Consider the following 24,723-nt stretch of genomic DNA (forward strand, 5'->3'; position numbering starts at 1 on the left):
ATCAACATAATTAACTAAATGTATTTTGCATTGAAAGGGGGGCTTTCACATTTAAAGATTTCTTTAAAAATGTAGTGTTATTCTCTTCAAAGGGCACTGGAAAACCGCAACCATTGATCTCTGTCTATGAATGGACCATTTAAACCTAGGAAACTCAACACATATTTTTATATTGCAAATTGGGTGTTAAAAAGGGGCATTAAATCTGGATTATGAAAAAGAGGGCATTACATTTTTCAGCTAAAAAAGAATATGGGCTTCTGTGTCTTCTATCTCAACATGATAAGATAGAGTGCAGTCTCACTCTTACTGGCCTGGTAGGCCTCCAGATAACAGCAAAAAAGAAAAGCGACACAAGTCACTTCCTCATCATGTACAGTAACAGCCAAAACGACCTTGTTTCCTCAGTCGACCGTATACAGTGCCTGTATGCATTCATCCCAAACTGGATCACATGTCAGCTCTACTTTAATTGTTTCTGTGGTCTTCTTATACAGTAGGTGAGTACTCAACTGACTTACACTTTTAGTCTGATTTGTTTCTTTCAGTTTAATAATACAATGCTAATGCTAAAAGTATTATAATATTATTTAGATAATGCCGATAGTAAACCTTTTGAGGTGTAGCAAATAGCTTTAGACACTGTACATTAGAACAATGGAGTGATATTACAATATTTTAACATTTGCCAAAACTAGATAAAAGAACATATAACATATTTTTGTTGAGCATGTTGAAATACCATAAAGGATAACATAAAGCATATTAGTTCTCAATGTGAATGCCTCGTTGAAGGCCCTATGTTTCCTTGGCCCTATGTCCAAGGAACATTTCCAGGGACCTCAAAAGAGACATGCCTGCCAGCCATCACTGCAGCTCCATCTGTACACGCTCCAAACCTCTAATGGTTCAATGTATATAGCACCACCTTTACAGATTGATGCTATATAGGCTACTGTATTAGCACCAAAAGCGGTTCCCCCGATTACAAGCCAAAGAACCACTTTTAGAGCTATTAGCACCATGGACTGGCAAGGAAGTTCTATTATAGTCACTACAATAACTAATTTAATTTTTTGTGTCTCAGAATTGCAAGGAATATAAATCTATGAAGGAATGTGAACAAAGATTCACAATTATTTTGTGTATTTATTACATACTAGAGAAAGAAGAATACCTGCACACTCATCTGCTCCAATGTAACATTACATTGGAGAAGATGAGTGTGCAGGTTTATTCTTCTTATTCTGATGTCACTTTCCAACCCAGCACCCGAACTAAGTGATGTGCTATACTATTCTATTCGTTTTTATTAGATACTCCAATTTGTTGGGTGGGGGCGGGGTGGAATCCACGCCTAGTCTGTTCTTGATATCCCCAACTTCATTCATTTTAATCTTTGGTGGCAGGTGTACCTTTATCCCTGCTTCTTGTCAGACAGAATTAAATTCAAGCATCTTTTTTGAGTAGACAAATGTATTTTATATTTGTTTCACTACATTACATGGTTGATATATCTCAATTTAACAATTTACTTCATGTTAAAACACTTATATTGGAATCCTTTTCTTTGCAAGTCTGCAGTTTACACATTTGTTTTTTAACTTCTGTGGTCTACCCCAGACGTTACTTGATTCAATATTTAGATATATATATTTATATATATCGGACCACATCCCATTCAACTTCTCCAGCATTCAGGTGCATGCATGAACTAATCAAAAAGGGTTCACTTCAAGGGAAAAGGCCCGCTCTACTCAGACAGTTTCATATAGTTTCAGGCGTGTGCTGGGTGCAGATTCAAAATGAACATATAGAAAATGAATAAAATCCGCACATCCAGAAAATGGATGTGCAGATTTTATTCATTTTCTAATCAAAAAGGGCACATCTGCTTGAAGGGCTTCAAGCAGATGTGCCAACAGTTACAGTGGCAGTTACTATGCCTCACCACAAAATAAAACATGCCCATTTCCTGTGTGAAGACTACACCCGACCCTAGATGTGTGTCAGAATGCAGAACATAACACATAACAAGAGCAAGCACAAGACTATTATTGCAACACTGATGACAATTGTTATTGACGCTGAGGTATAGACATATCAGTGACATGTACAGTATTCTATCTATAGTCATCTACTGTATATTGCCAATGAAAAATGGGGGACGTTGAATTATTATTGAAGGATGTCAGTCTTGTCTACCTTTTGTTTCATAATACAACTGCAATGTGTTGTTTGTTCTTCAGATGTGTAGAGAATACAGATTTGAAACAAAGGTCAAGATGCATGTCACTGTAATTCCCTCTGAAGCATTTGCCTTTCTGTTTAAACCCAGGCACACCGGTGATGAGAGATGTCTAACAGTACCAAGCTGGACAATGCCACCCTGTCACTGTTCCAGAACACAGATGCCAGCATCGCCATCTCTGCCATTTACATCTTCATTACTGTCTTCAATCTAGCTGGCAATGGCCTCTCCATGTGCCTCCTCCTCTTCTGCACATCTCCGAAGACGCCATCCATCATCTTCATGATCAACCTGACCTTTACAGACTTGATGGTTGGCGTCGCCTTGCCATTCCAAATAATGTATCTGCTGCAAGGATACAATTGGACCCTGGGATCCAGCATGTGCAGGTATCTTTTGTTGTTGTTGTTGTTTGTGTTGTTGTTGTTTGTGCTTTGTATAATAGGCAAAAACACGTATTTTTACATTAATAATGATGAAGCTGAAAGCGTGTGTACTTCATGACTCTTTAATGTCTCCCACAGGATTCTGACTGTGGTCTTCTTCACCAACATGTACTGTTCCATCCTGACCATGACAGCCATCAGTGTTGACCGCTACCTGGGCATAGTCCGGCCTATGCTGTACAGGCAGACAAAGGAGATGAAGTGCATCCCCATCCTTGTCTGCCTCGGCATGTGGGCCGTGGTCCTGGCCGTCCTTTACCCTTTAATGACCACGGACCACACCTGGCACTTTCAAGACCTGGGAATCACCACCTGCTTTGACATGCTGAAGAGAGACATGCTGCCATCTAAAACAGCCTGGGCCGCCTTCATCTTCACCTTAGTCTTCGTCCTCTTCCTCCTCCCGTTCTTCATCACCACGTTCTGCTACATCCGTGTCATACGCAAGCTGTCCAGAGACTCCAAGACTGACCAGAAGGACAGGGCCATACGCCTGACGGTCATTGTTCTCCTGGTGTTCACCCTCTGCTTTGCCCCAAACAACATCCTCCTCGTCGCGCACACTGTGCGCCGGCTCTTCTACGGGGACGGCCTCTACATGGCCTACAAGCTGTCTCTCACCTTCAGCTGTGTGAACAGCTGCCTGGACCCCATCATCTACTACCTGGCTTCCAAGGAGTTCCGGCAAAAGCTGCAGAAAATGCTACGACTGAGTCTGAACAGCGATAGCTCAGTGAGACTGGAGCACAGGGAGAGTCTCTACACCAACCAGCACAATGCAAGCAGCTTGTAAATGTCTGCAGGAGCTGGGGGGATGGTAGAGGTGGTGGTGGTGTTTTTTGATTGATTGATTGAATATATCATTCATTCAAGTTTTATTTATTCTCGAAATTACACTGAGTAATTAAACTCATTTTCAGTGTCGTCGAGTACATCATATAAAAAAAACATCACAATACATCAGAAGATCAGGAAAAGGAATACAAAGGTACACATATGAATTACATAGGTTACAAATAGAAGCTAAGACAAATTTCAAAACGATCTAAAAACAGTTACATATTGTGGGGATCTGTATGCTCACCAAGGTTTTAAAACGACTCAGGGGTACCAATGTGGTCAGTTTTATATATCAATATAGTCAGAAATGAAAACATTGCAGAGGTTTAGGATAAAAGGATAAGACATAAAAGGATAACACAAAAAGTATTGGGGACTTTGTGGGACTTTCCATTGTGTGGTATTGGAGGTGGGGGGTAGTGTGCACATGACATTTTGCAACATCCTTTGTTTTCCACATCACACTTCAGCTTTTGTGAGTTCCGTTAAAGGAAATATGTGTGTATCATTTGATTATTCATTGTTTTTTTGTATGTATGTGTATTTCTGAACTGTTAATTGTATCATGCAAATAAAATATGCAATAGAATGCCAAATTACCTGAAACATAATAACTCGTAATATATATGTATTTATTTTCTTCTTTTTTGTTAAGAAATTGCTTCTTAATGTTATGCAAAAAAGAAAAGGAAGCTAAGAGATATTAGGAACAGAAGCAGTTTGCAATAATATTAGGAACTGAAACAGTTTGCAATAATACTTGCACCGAAGACCCTGGCTGTCATTAGCTGACATGACAAGCTCTAAAATAGATACATAGTTTAGATCTTGTCTTTCCTTTTTTTAGAATGTGAAAGTAAAGTCTCAGTCGCTCCTTCTTTGAACTCTACCCCCCCCCCCCCCCCCTCCCCATGCATATTGCATACGACGCTGATACAGCGATGACACGATTGGCTACGTCATCACGTAAGCGCTGTCACGCTGCATAGTAAACAATCTAGTAAAAAGAAAGGTTCATTTCATTCAGTTTCCAACCTGCCTTCTGCTGGTAGGTGAGTAACTTTGTAGTGTACTTTTACATCATGAATGAACGATGTCTAATGATAACACTTAAAGGTTAAACGTTATGTGTTACTTTTTATACAATAGGCATAAGTAAAAAGGCCAACTTCGCTACATAGTACTTAGTATAGGTTCACACGGGCAGACGCAAAAACAACGGGAGTATCATTTGGGGAAGCTACATGCATCATTGCGTCTTTCATCGTCATGTCGCTGGCTTCCATTGACAATGAATGAATGGTAGTGGTAGCCTGCGTCTTTGCGTCTGCCCGTGTGCACGCAACATTAGAGACCACAGCAGACCGCGCACCAATGCAACTAGTCGCAAGTTCTCAAAACTCCTTGCAACAAAACATTTTCCACGTCGATCATGCAACTGCAATATAATGGCATTGGTTGCAAGTATAGTTGCATGTTGCAAGGAGTTGCTGCATGCGCATTGGTGTGAACTGTGAACTGACTGACTGGCCTTTAGATAAATGAGATCTGTGCAAATTATTATGCTCATCATCTATCTTTCTCCATTTCAATAGGCTACCAGAACAGCAGAGCTCAGCTATAACTGATATCATTTAGAATTTATTTAAACATAGTATTGTAACGTTTAGCACCCTTCTTATGCAAGTTTCTATCACAAAATCAATAAAGTGATTTTATTCCAAACACAGCCTACCTGAAAATGTATATCATCATTCATCCTGTATTATTAATATGCTGCATCTTCAGCAAAACCCCACTCGAGGATAGATTGGCACAGTGTAGGGTGTAGGCACGCATTAACATGAGCATTGGATGCAATTGTTTGAAAAGTTGTACCCGTTATTTACATGCGTGCCTTGAGGCACCAGTTACAATGAGTGGGAAATTGCTTTCAGGACAAACTGTAGTTCATTGTCTACGTTGCATACATTACAGTGTCACATGCACACTCGCATGTAAATTGTGGGTCTTGACTTCAGTGGTAACGCATAACTCGACAGCTGTAGTCATCTGACCCAACATTGTCTCTAGGGCTAGGCTGTTTGACACAACTGTGCCAACGTTTTCAATGTTTAACTTTGTTCTACAGCGAAAGGGCAGCGAGGAGAAGGCCACCATGGTGATGAACCCTGTGATTTCCAAGCTCACTGGCAAGCTGGTGGTGCTGGCCAGCGCTTCTCCAAGGAGACTGGAGATTCTCACCAATGTGGTAAGAAGCTACCTACTGCTCAATAAAGTCATGAGCTATACTCTGATCTGCTTAGGTGTTGCAGTGGTTTTTACCACCTGAACCCTGACATCCCTATTCAGGGGGGAACGGCCACCAAAAATAGCCGATCTACAAGCTTGCAGCGCAACGCGATTGTTGTGAGCTTCTAGATTGGCTATTTGTGGCCAAGACATTTGGTGTAGAGTGAAAGAATAGCACCAAGTCGTGTGCAACTCAAGTCAGTTACTCTATGTACAGAGTTTTAAGTAGTTATATGTGTGCATCAGCAGCTTGCAACTAATAAATCAGACATGAGAATTAGTACAGAAAGATCCATGCCAATGATAATTATTTTGTGGCCATGTTGACTCCAATGTGTGGCAGGGATTACGATTTGAAGTGGTGCCGTCCTGGTTCAAAGAAACCCTTAACAAGAGACTTTTCAAAGAGCCGCATCAGTATGCTGTTGAGACGGCAAAGCAGAAAGCTCTGGAGGTGGCCAAGAGAATGCATTTTGTGAGTAGCTCTACAATGACCTATCCATAAGCATGTGAGATTGTATTGTGTCGAGTGATTTAGAAACAACATGTTGCTGTTTGTTGAACACAATAAAACCACTGATTTTGCAACTAACAGGAACATTTTGTTTTTTCGCTTGCTTTAGAAACATCTGAAGACTCCAGACATGGTGATTGGAGCAGATACCATTGTGGTAAGAGAAATAACGACATAGAAGAATTTGAAATCGTTTGCATTTATTCTGGCTAGTTTCAATGTATTATGTTCTTCCCTCAAGACAGTAGATGGCATGATTCTGGAAAAGCCGGTGGATAAGCATGATGCCTACCGGATGCTTTCAAGGTTAGTGTCTTTGAGATTGTTTGTCAATGTCAACACTCGACAAGACATGACATAGAAAGAACATCCTTCCCTCTTGTAACTTTGTCTCCCTTTTCCAGCTTGAGTGGTAAAGAGCATAGTGTTGTCACTGGAGTAGCTATTATCCTATGCCACGAAAAGGAAAGTAAGTCAAAATTCTTCTTTACTTTTTGTTTTACTTTACAAGTTAACTTGCGTTATCATTCAAGACAACTTAATGAGATTTATTATACATCAGTTTTTCCACATTGGTCTGGTGTATGATTTAATCTAGTGTGCAAATCAAAATCTTGTCACTTTTTTAGTCTCTTGTCTTAACCCATTTTGGGTGGGAACCCCTTTTGGTGTTAGCATTATGTTATGCTTTAGCTATTGAAAAATAGCAGATCTACAAGCTCATAGCGTGCCACCGAGTGGCGCGCTACGAGCTTGTAGGTCTGCTATTTTTGAAAAATCGAAGAACAACTGACATAGTCTGACATTTTTCTTTATTAGGAACAATCCCTTGAGATGAACCATCTCGTTTTCAAGGGGGACCACGATTTACAAAGTACACTTCGTACATAGACACTTTTTACAGACAATTCAACCAGACAAAAACAAGACAAGACAATACAATTCATAGATAAACAAAAACAAACAGGAAAAACAAAAAACAAAAACAAAACAACATTTCACATAACATGGACATAACGTAGACATAACACATGGATCATTGCATCATGGATCTATTACAGTGATGATTAGTGAAAACATGAACAGGTAGTCTCAAGATGAGAGGACAGCATAGTTTTAAACAAATGAAAAGATGTTATTGAACGTATATGGACAGGTAGATTGTTCCAGTCACTAGGAGCTTTGAACATGAATGATTTTTTGCCAACTGATGTGGGTATGTTAAAGTAAATCTGTGAGCAATGTCTAAGTTGATGTGTAGAAGTGTATGGTATCATAAGCTGTTTTAAATACTGTGGATAATTGAAATGAATGCATTTAAAGATGAACTGCAGCCAGTGCTGCTGTCTTCTTGAGGTGGGAGATGGTAAGTTGAGGTTTTCGTACAAGGTACAGTGGTGGGTCAAATATGGGCAGTCAAGGACAAATCTGCATAAACGGTTATATACTGAGTTCAAGGGAAGAAGGTTTGTTTTAGTGGCAGTCTGATACACTACATCTGCATAGTCAAGAATTGGTAGTATGAGTTGTTGAACTAGTTTTTTTCTTACTGTAAAAGAAAAACAGTTTCTATTACGATATAGAACACCAGTACTAAAGTTGATTTTCCGTTATCTATATGACATTTAAATGATAGATTTGAATCGAGCCAGAGACCAAGATATTTGCATTGATATTTGCATAGAAACATAGCTTTTTCAGAAAACTGTCAGGATGTACAGAAGACATTTTTAGAATCTGATCTCTGGTCAAAATGGGTTAACTGCCTCATAACGGTTGTCACTTCTCCGCCAGACGAAGAGCTCGATTATCAGATGATTGACTTCTATGAAGAAACAAAGGTGAAGTTTGCTGATCTCTCAGAAGATATGCTGTGGGAATACATTAACAGTGGTGAACCCATGTGAGTGTGAATGCTTCCTGGACCTGCAGAGATGTATATTGATTTGTAACCTCGCCATGCAACAGCTTAGTTTGGGTGGGCAGGGGGTCATCTTGGAACTCCAGGAATTGCAAACATTATAAACCTGCTGCTTTGCTGGACTTTGATGCAATAAATGTCTCTTTTGGCTCTCTTCAGTCAGAAATAAATGATTGACGTAGTGTTACAGAGTGCATTGACATGGATTTGGAAAATTGGGTTGCTATGTATGTATTGGAGCTCTAAATTATTTGTACTGAAATATATGCTGAGACTGTCACTGTATATGACCGTACACATTAACACCTCCTTTGTATCAATAATGTAAGTGTATGTGTTGCATGATCTTTTCTGTGTGTTAGGGATAAGGCTGGTGGCTATGGTATCCAGGCCCTGGGTGGAATGCTGGTTGAATATGTCCATGGAGACTTTCTCAACGTTGTGGGTTTTCCCCTCAACCACTTCTGCAAGCAACTAGACTTGATCTACAACCGACCTCCATCCTCCCTAGACCTGGAGTGTGCTTCTGTGTGCCTGAGTGACAACAGCACTCAAACCACGCCGACACTCACTAGACCCCCAGCCAACCAGGTGAACCACAGTCCTCCAGCTAGCCCGGCACTAACGAGCTCTTCTGCCAAACACAGCCCGCCACCCAGCCCAACCATTAGTGGCCCAATTAGTGGCCCACCTGCTAATCAAACATGTCACAGCTCTCCAGACAAGGCAGACATCCACGTCCAGAACAGCCCCTCTGAAAGTCCAGCCCATAAGGTAGAGTTTAATTCTGATATGAAGTGGAATTATATCATTTGCTCCTCTCTTAGCTATTGTGCCATTTTTATTGTGACCCCCCCCCTTCACCCCAATCTAGGTGAAAAGACAGGACAGTGAAAGTGGAGTGGGTGACAGCTCCTGGACTTTGGTCAACAGCCTATCTAAAGAGAGTAGAGTGGCAGAGTTACAAGACTTTGAAGATGCAACATTACCACTGGTAACCACCAGAGGGCATGTGAATGAGTTTAACCTGCAAGAACATGAGGACCACGCAAATACCAAAGAGGACTTGAGGCGATTAATTGAGCTGATGGACGGATTCAAAGCCTCAAAGGTTTGCCCATGTTGTAATACAATACAACTATTCTATACCCTATAAAAAAGGTCTTTGTGCCTCTGTGACCTTTCTGATCTGTTTCAGGCAATGTTCACAGCGTCCAAGATGCGTGTATTTGACCTGCTACACAGCAGGCCGGGGCTGGAAGCATCAGAGGTGGCCCAGGAGATCAAAGCCTCTATGAAGGGAACTGAACGTTTGTTGGAGGCCTGTGTATCTCTGGGACTGCTAGAAAGCCAGGAGAGAGGTTAGTCTGCAGTCTGCACTTGGTTAATCTATATATGTTTAGTCATTACCTCCGTCAAGGAGGTCATGTTTTCAACCATGTCTGTTTGTCTGTTAGGAAAGGCCGGTCCTAGGCTAAAAGAAAGAACTGATGGTGATTGGTTAAAATGGGGTGTGGCAGTGGGTGTAGACCAAAATACACATAACTTCTGAACAGATTAACCTTACTTTTGAAAGAAGTTTTGTTTTGGGCCCAGAAAGAACTGGTTAACTCTTCTGTTCTCATACTGTTATCAACATCCAGAGGCCACTGAATGTGTAGATCAATGCATCATAAAAATTCACCATCACATCTTTTAGGCAAACTATGTGGTGGATCGCAAAACCCCACATTTTGTAGTTATATTCGGTATGAGCTGGATGCATCTGGCTGGACATAATGGTTGGTTGTAACTTCTGAATATAAACCTTTTGTCATTAACCCATTCTGGGTGGGAACCCCTTTTGGTGTTAGCATCATGTTATGCTTTAGCTATTGAAAAATGTAGGTCTGCTATTTTTGAAAAATTGAAGAACGACTGACAGGATGTAGAAGACATTTTTAGAATCTGATCTCAGGTCAAAATGGGTTAAATAATAAATAATAATTTGTTGGCCCCCCCCCCCCCCGGTCAGCATACCAGAAGCCAGTGTATGAGAACACAGACCTGGCTGAGAGATTCTTGTGGTCAGATGCCCCCCTCACTCTGCAAGGCTACATCCAGCACTGTAACGAGCTGGTGTGGCCCATCTTCTCTCATCTTGAGGATGCTGTCAAGGAAGGAACCAACCAACATGAGAAGGTCTTTGGCAAGAAGCCTAACAACCTGTTTGAGGTGACTGCCGTCCAATGCAGATAGACATATTCAGGATGTGGATGGAATATTGATGTCCATACTGGTAGAAACATCTCTGTCCAACTCCTGCACTTCTGTTTGTGACCATTTTCACAGGATTCTTATTACAACAGACACGAGGTCAAGCTGAGATTCATGAAAGCCATGCACAGCGTCGTCACAGTGACGGGGCAAGCTGTAGCAACAGCCTTTGATCTTTCCAGATTTAAAACGGCGTGTGACCTTGGAGGTACTGTAGGGAGATGGCGTTGAATTTTAAAGGCGTGTTCTGACTTATTAGTAGAGTCACGTTTACAGGATTCTGAGATATATGTCACTTAACGTTTGTATTGTTTTTCTGCAGGATGTACTGGTGCCATAGCATATGAGCTTGCCAGTGCCCACCCTGGGTTAACTGTGACTGTGTTTGACTTGCCCGAGGTTGTTGAGATGAGCGGGCACTTCCGCCCAATGAACATGGACAACAGGGTATCATTTGTTGCAGGTCAGTTTGTGTGAACTAATTCTCTTCATCAATGCAAGTCTGTTGGATTTAGTGTGAACTCTAACAGGAGTCACAGGACATAATCTGTCCAAGTGGTAATTATTACTCATTTCATTTTCACTACATTTTGCAGGAGATTTCTTTAAGGATGAGCTGCCCAAAGCAGACTTGTACATCCTGGCAAGAATCCTCCATGACTGGTCGGAAGAGAACGTGCATACCTTGCTCAGTAAAATTTCAGATGCTTGCACACCAGGTAAAGCTCAGAGAGAGTGTGTGTGTGTGTGTGTGTGTGTGTGTGTGTGTGTGTTTTGATTTTTTTGACCATATTCACACGCTATTTTGCTCATGTCATAAACAAACATAACTGACTATATTCACACAGTGGCTATTATGATCTTATGACATACTAGTGTTAGTGTTAAGTGTTTTTGCACACAATATGTGTAGGCATAACTACATGTTATGTGCTTACATGTTCTGCCAGACTGCGGGCTCCTGATCAGTGAGATCTTTCTGGATGAAGACAGAAGAGGGCCGAGTCGCGGGCTTCTTCAGGCTCTCAGCATGACGGATGGGAGACAGAGGAGTGCCACAGAATACAACCTCCTGCTGAAGAGCCATGGCTTCACCACAGCACACATACGACACACAGACAGACTGCTGGACGCTATGCTCTGCATCAAAGAGTGACTAACACAGCCATAACCAATAAGATCTCACATATTAAGGCTAACCTTTTCAAAACTATACGTTTAGGAATACATCTACGATTGTGGGACACAAAAGGCCCGATTCAGGATTTTTAACGTGAAGATTAGGGCTACAGCATATTCGCTGCAGCATATACATCATTGGGTGGGCAACTTTGATGATGGAGAGGGCTACTATATTATTTCCACACTCATGCCACATTGCATACTGTCAGGCAGAAACCTCTTATCTCTGTATTTTAACTATTTTTGTAATTAATGCCCTACTGGTCACACAAAAGTTGGTTTACTTATGTTAACTTTATGAACTTAAACATTGGACATAAAAAGACAATAATTTGTATTACTATAGTCATTAAGCTACTAATATAGTAATTAAAGTGGCTGCATGTTTGGAATTGTAACAGCTGTAATCAATAATATATCACTATTCCGATATTAACTTGTTTTAGGAACATACGGTATGCCATTTGGAACCCTATCAAGAGCGGAGTCAATCTATGGAATAAAAACATGCCTCCACTGCGATTTAGTTTTGATGGTGGAGCTACCCATTACATTTACATTTGTATAACTCATTGGTGGAACTGTTCCTCTGAATGATATTGATATAAAGAGGACCTTCATGACAGGATCTATAAACATTTCACTTGGACTTGTTTCTATTTCAATCTCGGAACCCATTGACTATCATCTATGTATGCAGATCTGTTTATAGAGATTACAATGCTAATGACTGTTTAACTTTTCTTTTGCCCTGAACTTGGTTGCACATTTGGTCATTCAAAGCAGGAACGCTTTATAAGGTGTGGTTTCATGGAGACTCACAAGTGGGTGTCAGAATGTGTCTGTGACTTGACAGTGAGGAGGAGCAGCCAGAGCGTTGTCTCTATAGTCTTACCATAGTGGATGCACTCTGAGACCCCCACCACATGTACTTTGGCCAGAAAGGGATTTTTTTCACCGGAACGAAAAATCTTGAGGTTTTCTCTTGCCAATAATGGTAGAGGCCGCAGTGGAGTAACAAAGTATATTTTTTCCAGTGGAAAAACAAAAAGTAAATGTTATACATGTGTTGGGGGGGCTCAGAGTGCGTCCACTAAGGAAAGTAGGCTTTCTAATTACACAAGCTGCCTTTGTATTGGTGAGTAGGTAAAACGTTCTTAATATTTTCACTACAGAGAGGCTAGTCTGCATTTCATGCGACGGCAGGAAGAGAACATTCCCATAGAGCAAAGTGCATTAGGCATATGGACCAGATCTGGATGAGATCGGAATTTTGCCTACATGCACACCCTTTATTTGGAAAATAAATTCTCAAAACTATTTGGTCACATGACTTTGACAATAAAATCTTTATTCAAATTATTTGTCAGTAATTCCTACATGACGCACAGATTGCTGGGACCTTCACTGCATTTGTACTATACTACAAAAAAAATGTTTTGCTTGCAGCGACCCCACATTCAGGAACAATAATTTCTAGTTTAGGATGGAAATGTATATTGCATTGGAAACGGCATGCATGAGGAAAGAACATAGAAAAAGCCTCGTTAACAACCCTCTTATAACACTCCCTGCCAGGTTGCCTAACCTAGCAGTCCACTACGCTTCCATTTTGGATGTGTTATGTATACAGGTAATATATTTCACCTTTCTCCCTCCTCTGCCATATGCATGACAACAAAAGTTCGGAAACTTAACTTTGGTCCATCATTTCTCCACTTCAATAATACCAATTGGTATTGTATTTTATATCATTTTAATCGTTGACTAGTCACCTTTACAACGAGGTATAGATTGTAAGGATCAGACATTCGTTGACAAAAGTGGTTGGTATTCACCCTCGCTTTGAGTTGCTTAGTGGATTGGATGATTGCACATTTGCACTCTCCCACAGTAATAAGGGAAAAAAACACAGAGGGTATGCGTGTGACATCATCATCAAACCCGGAAGTTATGCCGGAACGCCGAGTGGCAAAAAACTACATTCTGGCATTGACAGCATCCAAACAGAAAAGTCCTATCTAATTGCATTAAACGACATTAAATAATGTTAAACTCACATTGCCTGTCGCTTTGCCACTCGATTTTGCCATTCACTTTATGCATGCGCATACCCTCTATTGGCCATTTTTACACTTTATTAATTTTACACTCAGTGTTAGGGAACTCAGTATGGAAGATCCATAAACAGCCACAACAGCTTGGTATTTATTTTATTATATAAGCTATATTTATGACGAAAATATATATGTATTCTCTCCAATTGAGTAACATTAGGCCTACTTTATATTTTTGTCCTATATGGCAATTAAGGTCGCACAGCCCAGGGCGCACAAGTAGCCTATATCAAGTCGTCTGAAAAAAGTTTCCATTTTCTGATCTAAGCAGGAGCCCAAAACATTACGAGTGCCTACACATGCACACACACACACACCATGACGCACGGGGGGAAATAAACAGTACGTGTGTGTGTGTGTGTAGCTTGCACGAAAGTACCAACGCACACCTGCTCAAATCTGCATACGCTGGAGCATACAGGTATTAATCATGTCATAATATTGACAATCTAGTCTGGTCTGTAGGCCATGAAAGCACATTATCCCCAAGGTTAACAACTCTTTCAATTATTATTGCCGTAATGTATTAACTATTTTTCCATTATAGAATGGTGTTGTCACAATACCCAAATCTACCAAGAAGGAGAGAGTACAAGAGAATTGTCAAGTGAGTTCAACATGCTCAACAAGCACTTGCTGTTGTACATGTTTGTTGACCTCACCATCACTTTAGCCTCAAATGAGGGAAGTCGGTAATACAAAATTAATGGTAAAGATCAGTGGGAAAACACAAGGTGTTCCAGAAACATACTGCCCATTCCAAACCATTGTCAATATCCATATACCCAGTTTCGTTCTCCTACACCCCTACCACCACCGCCGCCACGACCACCACCGTCCGTCCTTCCTCTCTCAGGTGTATGGGTTCCAGTTGCAGGAGGTGGACATGGCAACTTTAGGCAGATTGCATGATGGGAGACACGTATCCTGCGATCCCAGGTGGTGTGTTTCTATGTCTCAAACATTTATGTCAAGGACCCCCAAAGATATATGTAATTGGCCGCCGACCCCCATCTGAAAATATGTCGTTGGGGACTCCCCCAGAAGCAAAGATTTAAAAACGTTTGCTCTGAAAGAATATATATTCAAAGATTTGTGCCACATTTTCACGATCTTTCAATTGCTGCTATTGAAAAATAGCAGATCTACAACAAGATATGAGCTTGTAGGTCTGCTATTTTTTAATCACTCAGTTCTATATTATTTGGGACATGTTCCATGTCCTATTATGTTATGTTTGGTGGTTGCTGTGTAAAGAATTTGTGTGAAGTTGTTTGCCCATTTTGATGGATGTTTAAAGAGCAGATGTTTAAAGTTATTCAGGCTGTTAGCATATTCATTTCAAATAATCTGTTTCACAGGTAAAAATAAATGCAAAAATGTTAATCTCACACACTCATTTATTTACAATAACTCTACAACTCTACAATAACTCTACAAACAACAAACAAACAACAGTATAACAGGCAACAGCTAAATAAATGCAAACTATGTACATTTCACAAAATAAAAACAATATAAAAGTATTTACAAAAATATTTACACATATGTACAAGTCTCCAGGGCATCAAGGCGTCACTCTAAAGCCCAAACCACACCAAAGGGTCGGGTCGGGACAAAACCAAGGTCAACCACTGCAATGAGTTGCATTAATGTGGTTGACCTTAAAAAACGTTTTGTCGACCCTTTGGTGTGGTTTGGGCTTTAGTGGTAACTACCCTTCCGCCGGGCGAAGGACGTCTTGTCCATTGAACCATTGTCCATTGTGTCCATTGGTGGATGAACCCACCCTAAACAAGGCCTGGGTTCATGGCCATGGCCAGAGGCTTCCGATACACCTCTCTCAATACGTCGTCCCACTTGAAGTTCACCACAGTGACAGTCTGCCTCGGCTTCCTCCTCGCCACCCTAACCCTAGGAGGAACGGGTGACTCAAGAGAATCAGACTCAGAATCAGGTATGATTATGAGTCTGATTCTCTCGTGGGTCTCCCGTTCGAACTCCTGCACCTGTGTAGAAAAGAAAAAAGAAAATGGGTTAGTTTATATTGTTGTTAAGAAGCTGTTATGATTTTTATGTGTTTACATATCGTTGCTGTCGGGAGGAAACCACCTAACTCCATTTTTTATTTGTATTATATATAAATCAATGCTATTGAACTAGCATATTGAATTCTAGCTATTGATGCTAGAATTACGTCTGTGAGTCGTTTTGAAAATATTGAACCAATGGAAAGTAGTAAAAAAACGCTTTGGACAAAACCTCTTGACTGCATTGGACCCTCAAACTGTATGCTAAAGCAACTAACTCCACCACTTCTCCCCCTCTCATGCAAGTAATTGATAATATAACACTCTCACACTCACAACACCAACTGATGAGGCAGTATTGCTTTGTTTTCAAAATATAAGGTTTTCTTAATTTCCTGAAAAATGAACATTTTGGAGTTAGGTGGTTTCTTCCCGACAGCAGAGCCAGAGATATGCAATCATGCCAATGTAACTAACGTATTATTAATGAAACACTCGTACCTGAACTTGAGGGTTAAATGTGACTCTCTTCACAGGCTTCTTGGAGCTGCTGCGACCACGGACTGTCTCCAGAGTGCTGTATCCCTCGTCAGTTACTGCAACCTGGCAGAAGAAGAAGAATAGTGTTAACCATTTTAATACTTATTTCAGATGAACTACAATATTTCATTTAAAGTAGAGTTGGTAGTAAAACAAAAAGATATGGTTACAAAAAATAAAAATAAAAATTATCAAAGAGCTTGAGAGACGGGGGAACCCCAGTTGCTGAACAAACACTCTAAGTCTAAGCGATGATTACAATCAGAATATAGAACTTCAACTTTTTCTTTAAAATAGTCTTTAAATCTTTAATAGGCACATTAACAATAGGATGTCATTTCAAATAAATGGTGAGACATCTTCAGTTGTGTTGATTAGAAATTGATAGTCCAAAATAGTCTCCCTATTGAATTACATTGCACAGTGAAACAGATCTCAGAGGATCATGTTACATTATGGTCAGAATCCACTTTGTTTGTTTGCATGCTAAAAGATTGAGTTTGAGACCGGTTTCATTGTGCAAAGTTAATTGGGAGAATATTTAGAATTTAGATTTTTTTTATCAACAGGGAAACTCAAAGTGTAATTTCGCTTTAATGTGTCAAGCGGTGGCTAGAGTGGCTGGATGGTAACCGCAAGATTGCCAGTTCCACCCCGGGCTCCCCAGAGTTAGTGTCGAAGTGTCCTTGAGCAAGACTCTGAAGCGCGACTCTGAACCCCTAATTGCTTCTGATGTGCTGGTTGGTGCCTTGCATGGTTTCCGCTGCCATCGTGTATGAATGTGTGTGTGAATGGGTGAATGTAATGCACAATCTATGTGAAGCGCCTTGGATAAAGGCGCCATATAAATGCACCATTTACCCAAGTGTAATTTTGCTTTAATGTGTCAAGCATGTCCATTCAACATTAGTAAATACATGTATGAGGAAATGACATTCATGGTCCTTTCCTCATATAATTTCTCATGAAACACTTACCTCCAGTGTGGGTCCTGTAGCCCATGGGAGTGGCAGGATGGCACCATGTATCTTCAAATCAACCTGGAAATTAAACAGATGAGAATATTGTTATTTATTTAGTTCTCCAAGATGAATCTGATTGAAGAACACACACACACACACACACACACACACACACACACACACACACTGAGAAATCAGCCCGCAGTTAATGTCCTTTTCACAGTTGCATTTACCTCTCCACGGACAGAGCCAACGGAAACGTTTCAACCTAACAGGTGTACCTGACTTCGGACCATGTTGGTTTAGGTTAATATAGCCTACATTAGGCTAAGCCAAGGACCACCATTTGATACTGCAGTACAATCTCACTGTAAAGTGTCAATTTAACTCTGAGAGAACGATCATAATCACAACAAAGAGTGTTAGCCAGAAAGGAGCCAATGGTCAATCCATTGGGACATTTGTACAAGTCCCCGCGTTAATACAGACCTGTAATACGTTTAACGTCCAGTCTATTTTCAAATCAAAACGTGCATGTAGGACTACTGTACACGGATACAGTCCGGTTACCGGTCTAATTTAAAATCAAAACAATTTAGCTAGCTACATTCTTATTTACTATGCCGTTAACACAAGTTCAAATGATATCAAAATAAGAACCACAATACAATAAATAACATATAGCGCAGAGTCCGTTTGGAACGAGAGGTCCACAACTTTAGAGCTAAACGGCTTCCATGTTTAAATTAAACGCCCGTTGTTGAAGCTCAGCCACGGCCACAGGCTTCCAAACATGTCAACTTCACCATCAAACTAAAACAGGTTGGACGACGATGATGATTATATTAATGACATTTACCTGATTAAAGGGCTGAAGGGAGTCCCAGCTGGTCCTCTGGGTGTCGCCGACTGGATCCGGACGACGGGGTTTGGGTCCTGAGACGCACTGGCCCATGATGGACGGTCGCTCGGTTGGTTAACTGGACGGTTAACTGGACGGTTTGGTAACTGGACGGGTAACTTGTCGGTCGGGGGTAACTTTTCGTTCCGTCAGTTGGTTGGTCCGGGTCGGTCAGTTAGTCAGTTGGTCAGTTGGTTGTTTATGTCGGTCGGTAGAACTTGTAGTGATAACTGGTTATCTGTCTCTCTCTTTCCGTGGCTTCTCTCTCCTCTCTCGCTACAAGACTACACCTGCTCTGCTCTCGTCGATGGTATTTACCGCTGAAGCGTTCAAAGTTTGGCCAATCGGTTGAGTTGACCAATCAGAATCAGGAATGAGTACGTTGAGTTGACCAATCAGAATCAGGAATGAGGCCCGTGTCGCACGCGTGGCGCATGCGTGCTGCGGTTTCTCTGAGAAGACGTATGTACGTATAGTATCGCGATACATTTTCAAAAGAAGTGAACTGTTATCAGTCATAATTATAACGTTGTTACATTTACAGATCGACTGTATGTGTGTGTGTGGTGCACCCGCAACCAAAGTCACAAACGTTATTATAATAATAATAATAATTATTATTATTATTATTATTATTATTATTATTATTATTATTATTATTATTATTATTACAATAGGAAACCTATGTCAAAATGTCACGTTTAACAGACATTAAGGTTTAAACTGCCACAATAGCACCACCGAGTGGCAGGGTGGGAGTATTTAAGTTACATAGACACCATGATGTTGCCTTCCCAATAAGTTAGTTAGTTCCCATCATCCGACGATATAACCTGACTCCGCCAGATGGGGCAGCAGAGAGTACACAGGGGAACCCAGTGTACTCTCTGCTGCCCCATCTGGCGGAGTCAGGTTACCGACGATAGGTTGTGTTGGTCAAATAGAATGAGGGTAGCAGAATTATTTGGGTAACCAAACAAAACATGGTACAGTACAGCCTAGTACACACGCACGCACGCACGCGCACACACACACACACACACACACACACACACACACACACACACACACACACACACACACACACACACACACACACACACACACACACACGGCTGATGGAAATACATAATTTCATTGCAATCAAAAATAAACGAGCGTTCGTACTTTTAACAGTGAGAAGCTCTTTTTTTCAAATGGATTTTGGTATATGAGTGAATCAATGAATAGTTACTACATAAGCTTAAGCAATAATTGTTTTATTTTATATCAAGGTGGTAGGCTAGTAATTTTAGGAATGTTCAAGTAGTCTATATGAATACTCAAAAATGTGCTTTACATGGGGGACATGAGAAAACAAACAAAGACAACTTTATTGAAGCAATGAATAAAATCAGTGGAATGAGCTGTCTGGGGACTGGCAAACAGAAATATGTTTTTAATATTTTCCAATCGTGTTTAATGCCCCCAGCCCCCACCAAAAAATAAAAAAATAAATCAAAATAAAAGTAATTTACCACAATTATGTGAATGACAATCAGACTGATATGTGATGTAAAGTACATGAAAACTTATCACAGTTTGAATTAATTGACATGTTTTTGTCTTTGTGCCCCATCCCGACATCCCGTGGTGTGTCAGGGGGTGACCTCTGACACACCACCTGAGGTAGCACAGGACACCTGGGAATCTGTCTGGTTTGAGTCGTAAATACGCTTTGAGAATGCACATTGCACACTGACTACTTGGCTTGTGTTGTATGATGTACCTACAGTATATGTTTGATGCATTCTCCTGTCTTTTCTGGGGGAAATGGTGCTTCAGCTTTCTAAGCCATACTATACCTGAGACACTGAGGTGGTGTTATTGTGCCACTAGGAGGCAGCCTTGCAGTGTTTTGTCACACCAGTGTAGAAAATTCAATATTCCTCCCTTCCCTTCAAGCTGCTATCCTGCCAGTTCTGTATGAGTCAATATATCACTATGATTGGACAATATTTTAGTCGACTAAATCTACAGTTGATTTTGTTCACTAGAATGTGCTTTGATGGTGCCGTAATGGCTGAATTTACACTTTGTTGCATGCTGAAAATAGCATTTCTACTAGCTGAGCTTTAAGATGTTCAGAAAATCTTCTATTTTCACACCCAAGCGCTTAGTTCTACTGGATCTCTTCTCCACTAGTACTTATTTGTTGATGAAATTGTCAATATACTAGTCTTAGTTTTAGTCATCATAGCAGTTGTTTTGTTTTATCAGTGAAAAAGGGTAGTCGACTAACATTTTTTGTCATAGTTTTAGTCGACGAAATCAACACTGACTGAGTTGTTGAGGGGACTAGAGAGAAGTCAGTATCAATAACTCAACATTAATGTAAGATATAAGATATTTTAAAGAAAGGTAGAGAAGTCATGAATGTCATCATTCAGACCAGGGAGGAATACTGTTGCTTTAAGAGTGACTATATCCAGAATGTTTCTCTAGTCTGTCCCCCCAGACTAAAATGACCACAATGATAAGTAACTTAAACTTAAATATGTTCCCTTTTGTTTTTGTCCAACACACTGCTCTGCTAACTACAGTGTGTGTGTAAATAAATCAATCACATTATTTTATCGTCCACAGCAAGTTGTTTTTTGATAAAACAGACAGAAGAAAGATTATTCCAGACTTTGAACACACTGGTCCAGCATACTACTTTAACCCATTAAAACCGGGAAAGCATCTGTCTTGGGACTTTAGCTATATAGTAGTGATGCACCGAATATTAGGCCGCAGAAGATATTCGGCAGAAAATGGCTAAAAATGCATTTTCGGCCTATTCGGTTGCGGACCGAATAGGCAGAAAATATATCACCGAATAGTGTATGCAATTAATGCATTCAAAAGAGCTGAATAAATGTTTTATGGACCCATAATAGTGATTATTATTTAAGTTAAGTTTTGCCATAACCATTTCTTTTGCCATAAATCAGGTAGCTTTAAGGTACGGCCATGACAGCAATGGTAGGAAAAAATATATATAATATTAATCATATTCGGATATTCGGTATTAGTTTTTCGGCCAACTGTTTCCTATATTCGGTTTCGGCCAAGAATTTCCCTTTCGGTGCATCCCTACTATATAGCAACATGTTTTTCAGAAAACTCTTTAGAACAGCAGTTCTGAAAAAAATGCAGTTGTACAAGCTCACAATGCTGCAATGCTTTTTTTATTATGTTGAATCATTCTCTTCTGGGGGGTCCCTGGCACAAATCTTGCGATGGGGTCCACAGCCATACATATCATTTTGGGACACCTTGACTCAATCTTAAATGAGTTTCCAAGAAACTGCTAATAAGTAGATTTCATGGATTAATTTGGGCAAAGTGAAAAGATATGTCTTGGGTCACTCTCATGCAATGCAGGAAATAAGTGGATGAGGACTCATTTTAAAGTAGGATTAAACTGAGTCAGGAGTCAATAAAGACAGAAAAATAACCAAAAGTGCCTGGATATGTCAGCCAAACTGAAAAAAAGGAGAGTAGCTACTAGGCAAGCCCTGATAGGACCATAAAAATCACATGACTGTAAGAGGAGTTGACTGAGTGAGAGAACATGAGTGTGGAAAACTTGAAGTCTGGAAGTCAGCAGTATTTATAGGGTGTTGGGCGGGGCAGCATCTGCAATCACGAATGAGCAGCAGGTGTGCAACCTGATGAGCATTGAGCAATGTTGCAATTGCAATGTTTACATGTGACAAAGGGTTAGTTTTTGTTTTTTTTCTCCGGCTTGCAGTAATTATCAGCACTGAACCACATACACTAAGATAGGCCTTTCAAAGACGCATCCGATGCCATGAGTGTGATTTTGTACACCATATCCACCATACCATACCATATCGTACCATACATGTAGGCTACTTCCATGTTATGTGCTTACATTTTCTGCCAGACTGTGGGCTCCTGATCAGTGAGATCTTTCTGGATGAAGACAGAAGAGGGCCGAGCCGCGGGCTTCTCCAGGCTCTCAGCATGACGGATGGGAGACAGAGGAGTGCCACAGAATACAGCCTCCTGCTGAAGAGCCATGGCTTCACCACAGCACACATACGACACACAGACAGACTGCTGGACGCTATGCTCTGCATCAAAGAGTGACTAACACAGCCATAACCAATAAGAGCTCACATATTAAGGCTAACCTTTTCAAAACTATACGTTTAGGAATACATCTACGATTGTGGGACACAAAAGGCCCGATTCAGGATTTTTAACGTGAAGATTAGGGCTACAGCATATTCGCTGCAGCATATACATCATTGGGTGGGCAACTTTGATGATGGAGAGGGCTACTATATTATTTCCACACTCATGCCACATTGCATACTGTCAGGCAGAAACCTCTTATCTCTGTATTTTAACTATTTTTGTAATTAATGCCCTACTGGTCACACAAAAGTTGGTTTACTTATGTTAACTTTATGAACTTAAACATTGGACATAAAAAGACAATAATTTGTATTACTATAGTCATTAAGCTACTAATATAGTAATTAAAGTAGCTGCATGTTTGGAATTGTAACAGCTGCAATCAATAATATATCACTATTCCGATATTAACTTGTTTTAGGAACATACGGTATGCCATGGTATGCCATTTGGAACCCTATCAAGAGCGGAGTCAATCTATGCCTGGAATAAAAACATGCCTCCACTGCGATTTAGTTTTGATGGTGGAGCTACCCATTACATTTACATTTGTATAACTCATTGGTGGAACTGTTCCTCTGAATGATATTGATATAAAGAGGACCTTCATGACAGGATCTATAAACATTTCGCTTGGACTTGTTTCTATTTCAATCTCGGAACCCATTGACTATCATCTATGTATGCAGATCTGTTTATAGAGATTACAATGTTAATGACTGTTTAACTTTTCTTTTGCCCTGCACTTGGTTGCACATTTGGTCATTCAAAGCAGGAACGCTTTATAAGGTGTGGTTTCATGGAGACTCACAAGTGGGTGTCAGAATGTGTCTGTGACTTGACAGTGAGGAGGAGCAGCCAGAGCGTTGTCTCTATAGTCTTACCATAGTGGATGCACTCTGAGACCCCCGCCACATGTACTTTGGACAGAAAGGGATTTTTTTTCTCTTGCCAATAATGGTAGAGGCCGCAGTGGAGTAACAAAGTATATTTTTTCCAGTTGAAAAACAAAAAGTATGTGTTGGGGGGCTCAGAGTGCGTCCACTAAGGAAAGTAGGCTTTCTAATTACACAAGCTGCCTTTGTATTGGTGAGCAGGTAAAACGTTCTTAATATTTTCACTACAGAGAGGCTGGTCTGCATTTCATGCGACGGCAGGAAGAGAACAGTCCCATAGAGCAAAGTGCATTAGGCATATGGACCAGATCTGGATGAGATCGGAATTGTGCCTACATGCATGCAAAAATCCTCAAAACTATTTGGTCACATGACTTTGACAATAAAATCTTTATTCAAATTATTTGTCAGTAATTCCTACATGACGCACAGATTGCTGGGACCTTCACTGCATTTGTACTATACTACAAAAAATGTTTTTGCTTGCAGCGACCCCACATTCAGGAACAATCATTTCTAGTTTAGGATGGAAATGTATATTGCATTGGAAACGGCATGCATGGGGAAAGAACATAGAAAAAGCCTCGTTAACAACCCTCTTATAACACTCCCTGCCAGGTTGCCTAACCTAGCAGTCCACTACGCTTCCATTTTGATCTGGGATATGCTTGTATTTATATTTTCCATCCAGGCGATCCAGCAGAGACAAGCTGTATGCAGCAACATATATTTCAAAATGCTAGAGAAACAATTCAAACAAACATGAGAGTGAGTGACCTTGTGTCTGCCGGTATTCATAGTAAATGGATGTGTTATGTATACAGGTAATATATTTCACCTTTCTCCCTCCTCTGCCATATGCATGAAATTGCTGTCCATGGTGCTGAAACTGCCCCGGCGCATTGATACTAAACTCGGCAACAAAAGTTTGGAAACTTAACTTTGGTCCATCATTTCTCCACTTCAATAATACCAATTGGTATTGTATTTTATATCATTTTAATCGTTGATTAGTCACCTTTACAACGAGGTATAGATTGTAAGGATCAGACATTCGTTGACAAAAGTGGTTGGTATTCACCCTGGCTTTGAGTTGCTTAGTGGATTGGATGATTGCACATTTGCACTCTCCCACAGTAATAAGGGAAAAAAACACATAGAGGGTATGCGTGTGACATCATCATCAAACCTGGAAGTTATGCCGGAACGCGGAGTGGCAAAAAACTACATTCTGGCATTGACAGCATCCAAACAGAAAAGTCCTATCTAATTGCATTAAACGACATTAAATAATGTTAAACTCACATTGCCTGTCGCTTTGCCACTCGATTTGCCATTCACTTTATGCATGCGCATAGCCTCTATTGGCCATTTTTACACTTTA

General features: G+C 40.4%; 2 protein-coding genes across 5 annotated transcripts; both read left to right on the forward strand.

Annotated features, from left to right (window-relative positions):
* The first annotated feature begins 388 nt into the window (after positions 1–388).
* Positions 389–4,124, forward strand: p2ry8 (P2Y receptor family member 8). Of its 2 annotated transcripts, none has more exons than XM_079518214.1 (3): positions 389–496; positions 2,339–2,640; positions 2,776–4,124. In XM_079518214.1, the coding sequence occupies exons 2-3, from the start codon at positions 2,357–2,359 to the stop codon at positions 3,488–3,490; spliced, it is 999 nt and encodes a 332-aa protein (XP_079374340.1). In that variant the 5' UTR covers positions 389–496; positions 2,339–2,356; the 3' UTR covers positions 3,491–4,124. The 2 variants fall into 2 exon arrangements, with proteins under 2 accessions (XP_079374340.1, XP_079374339.1); XM_079518213.1 differs by having other exon boundaries at positions 407–500.
* A 358-nt stretch (positions 4,125–4,482) lies between these two features.
* On the forward strand, positions 4,483–23,073 carry asmtl (acetylserotonin O-methyltransferase-like). Of its 3 annotated transcripts, none has more exons than XM_079518463.1 (15): positions 4,483–4,589; positions 5,669–5,788; positions 6,173–6,304; positions 6,453–6,500; positions 6,585–6,649; positions 6,748–6,812; positions 8,138–8,246; positions 8,627–9,038; positions 9,139–9,375; positions 9,463–9,625; positions 10,279–10,478; positions 10,596–10,728; positions 10,843–10,983; positions 11,117–11,239; positions 22,187–23,073. In XM_079518463.1, exons 2-15 carry the CDS (start codon positions 5,696–5,698, stop codon positions 22,390–22,392), a joined length of 2,127 nt encoding a protein of 708 aa, XP_079374589.1. In that variant the 5' UTR covers positions 4,483–4,589; positions 5,669–5,695; the 3' UTR covers positions 22,393–23,073. The 3 variants fall into 3 exon arrangements, with proteins under 3 accessions (XP_079374589.1, XP_079374587.1, XP_079374588.1); XM_079518461.1 differs by lacking the exon at positions 22,187–23,073 and adding an exon at positions 11,471–12,343; XM_079518462.1 differs by lacking the exon at positions 22,187–23,073 and adding an exon at positions 11,471–12,343 and having other exon boundaries at positions 4,486–4,585.
* The last annotated feature ends 1,650 nt before the right edge of the window (positions 23,074–24,723 follow it).

Source organism: Electrona antarctica (genome assembly GCF_951216825.1).
Source record: "Electrona antarctica genome assembly, chromosome: 13".
Taxonomy (NCBI): domain Eukaryota; kingdom Metazoa; phylum Chordata; class Actinopteri; order Myctophiformes; family Myctophidae; genus Electrona; species Electrona antarctica.

Coding starts and splice junctions, on each gene's coding strand:
- asmtl (XM_079518463.1), top strand. CDS start 5,696: ATGGTGATGAACCCTGTGATTTCCAAGCTCACTGGCAAGCTGGTGGTG. Junction 8,247..8,626: donor ATTAACAGTGGTGAACCCAT/GTGAGTGTGAAT, acceptor TCTGTGTGTTAG/GGATAAGGCTGGTGGCTATG. Junction 11,240..22,186: donor TTCAGATGCTTGCACACCAG/GTAAAGCTCAGA, acceptor ATTTTCTGCCAG/ACTGTGGGCTCCTGATCAGT.
- p2ry8 (XM_079518214.1), top strand. CDS start 2,357: ATGTCTAACAGTACCAAGCTGGACAATGCCACCCTGTCACTGTTCCAG. Junction 2,641..2,775: donor CTGGGATCCAGCATGTGCAG/GTATCTTTTGTT, acceptor TGTCTCCCACAG/GATTCTGACTGTGGTCTTCT.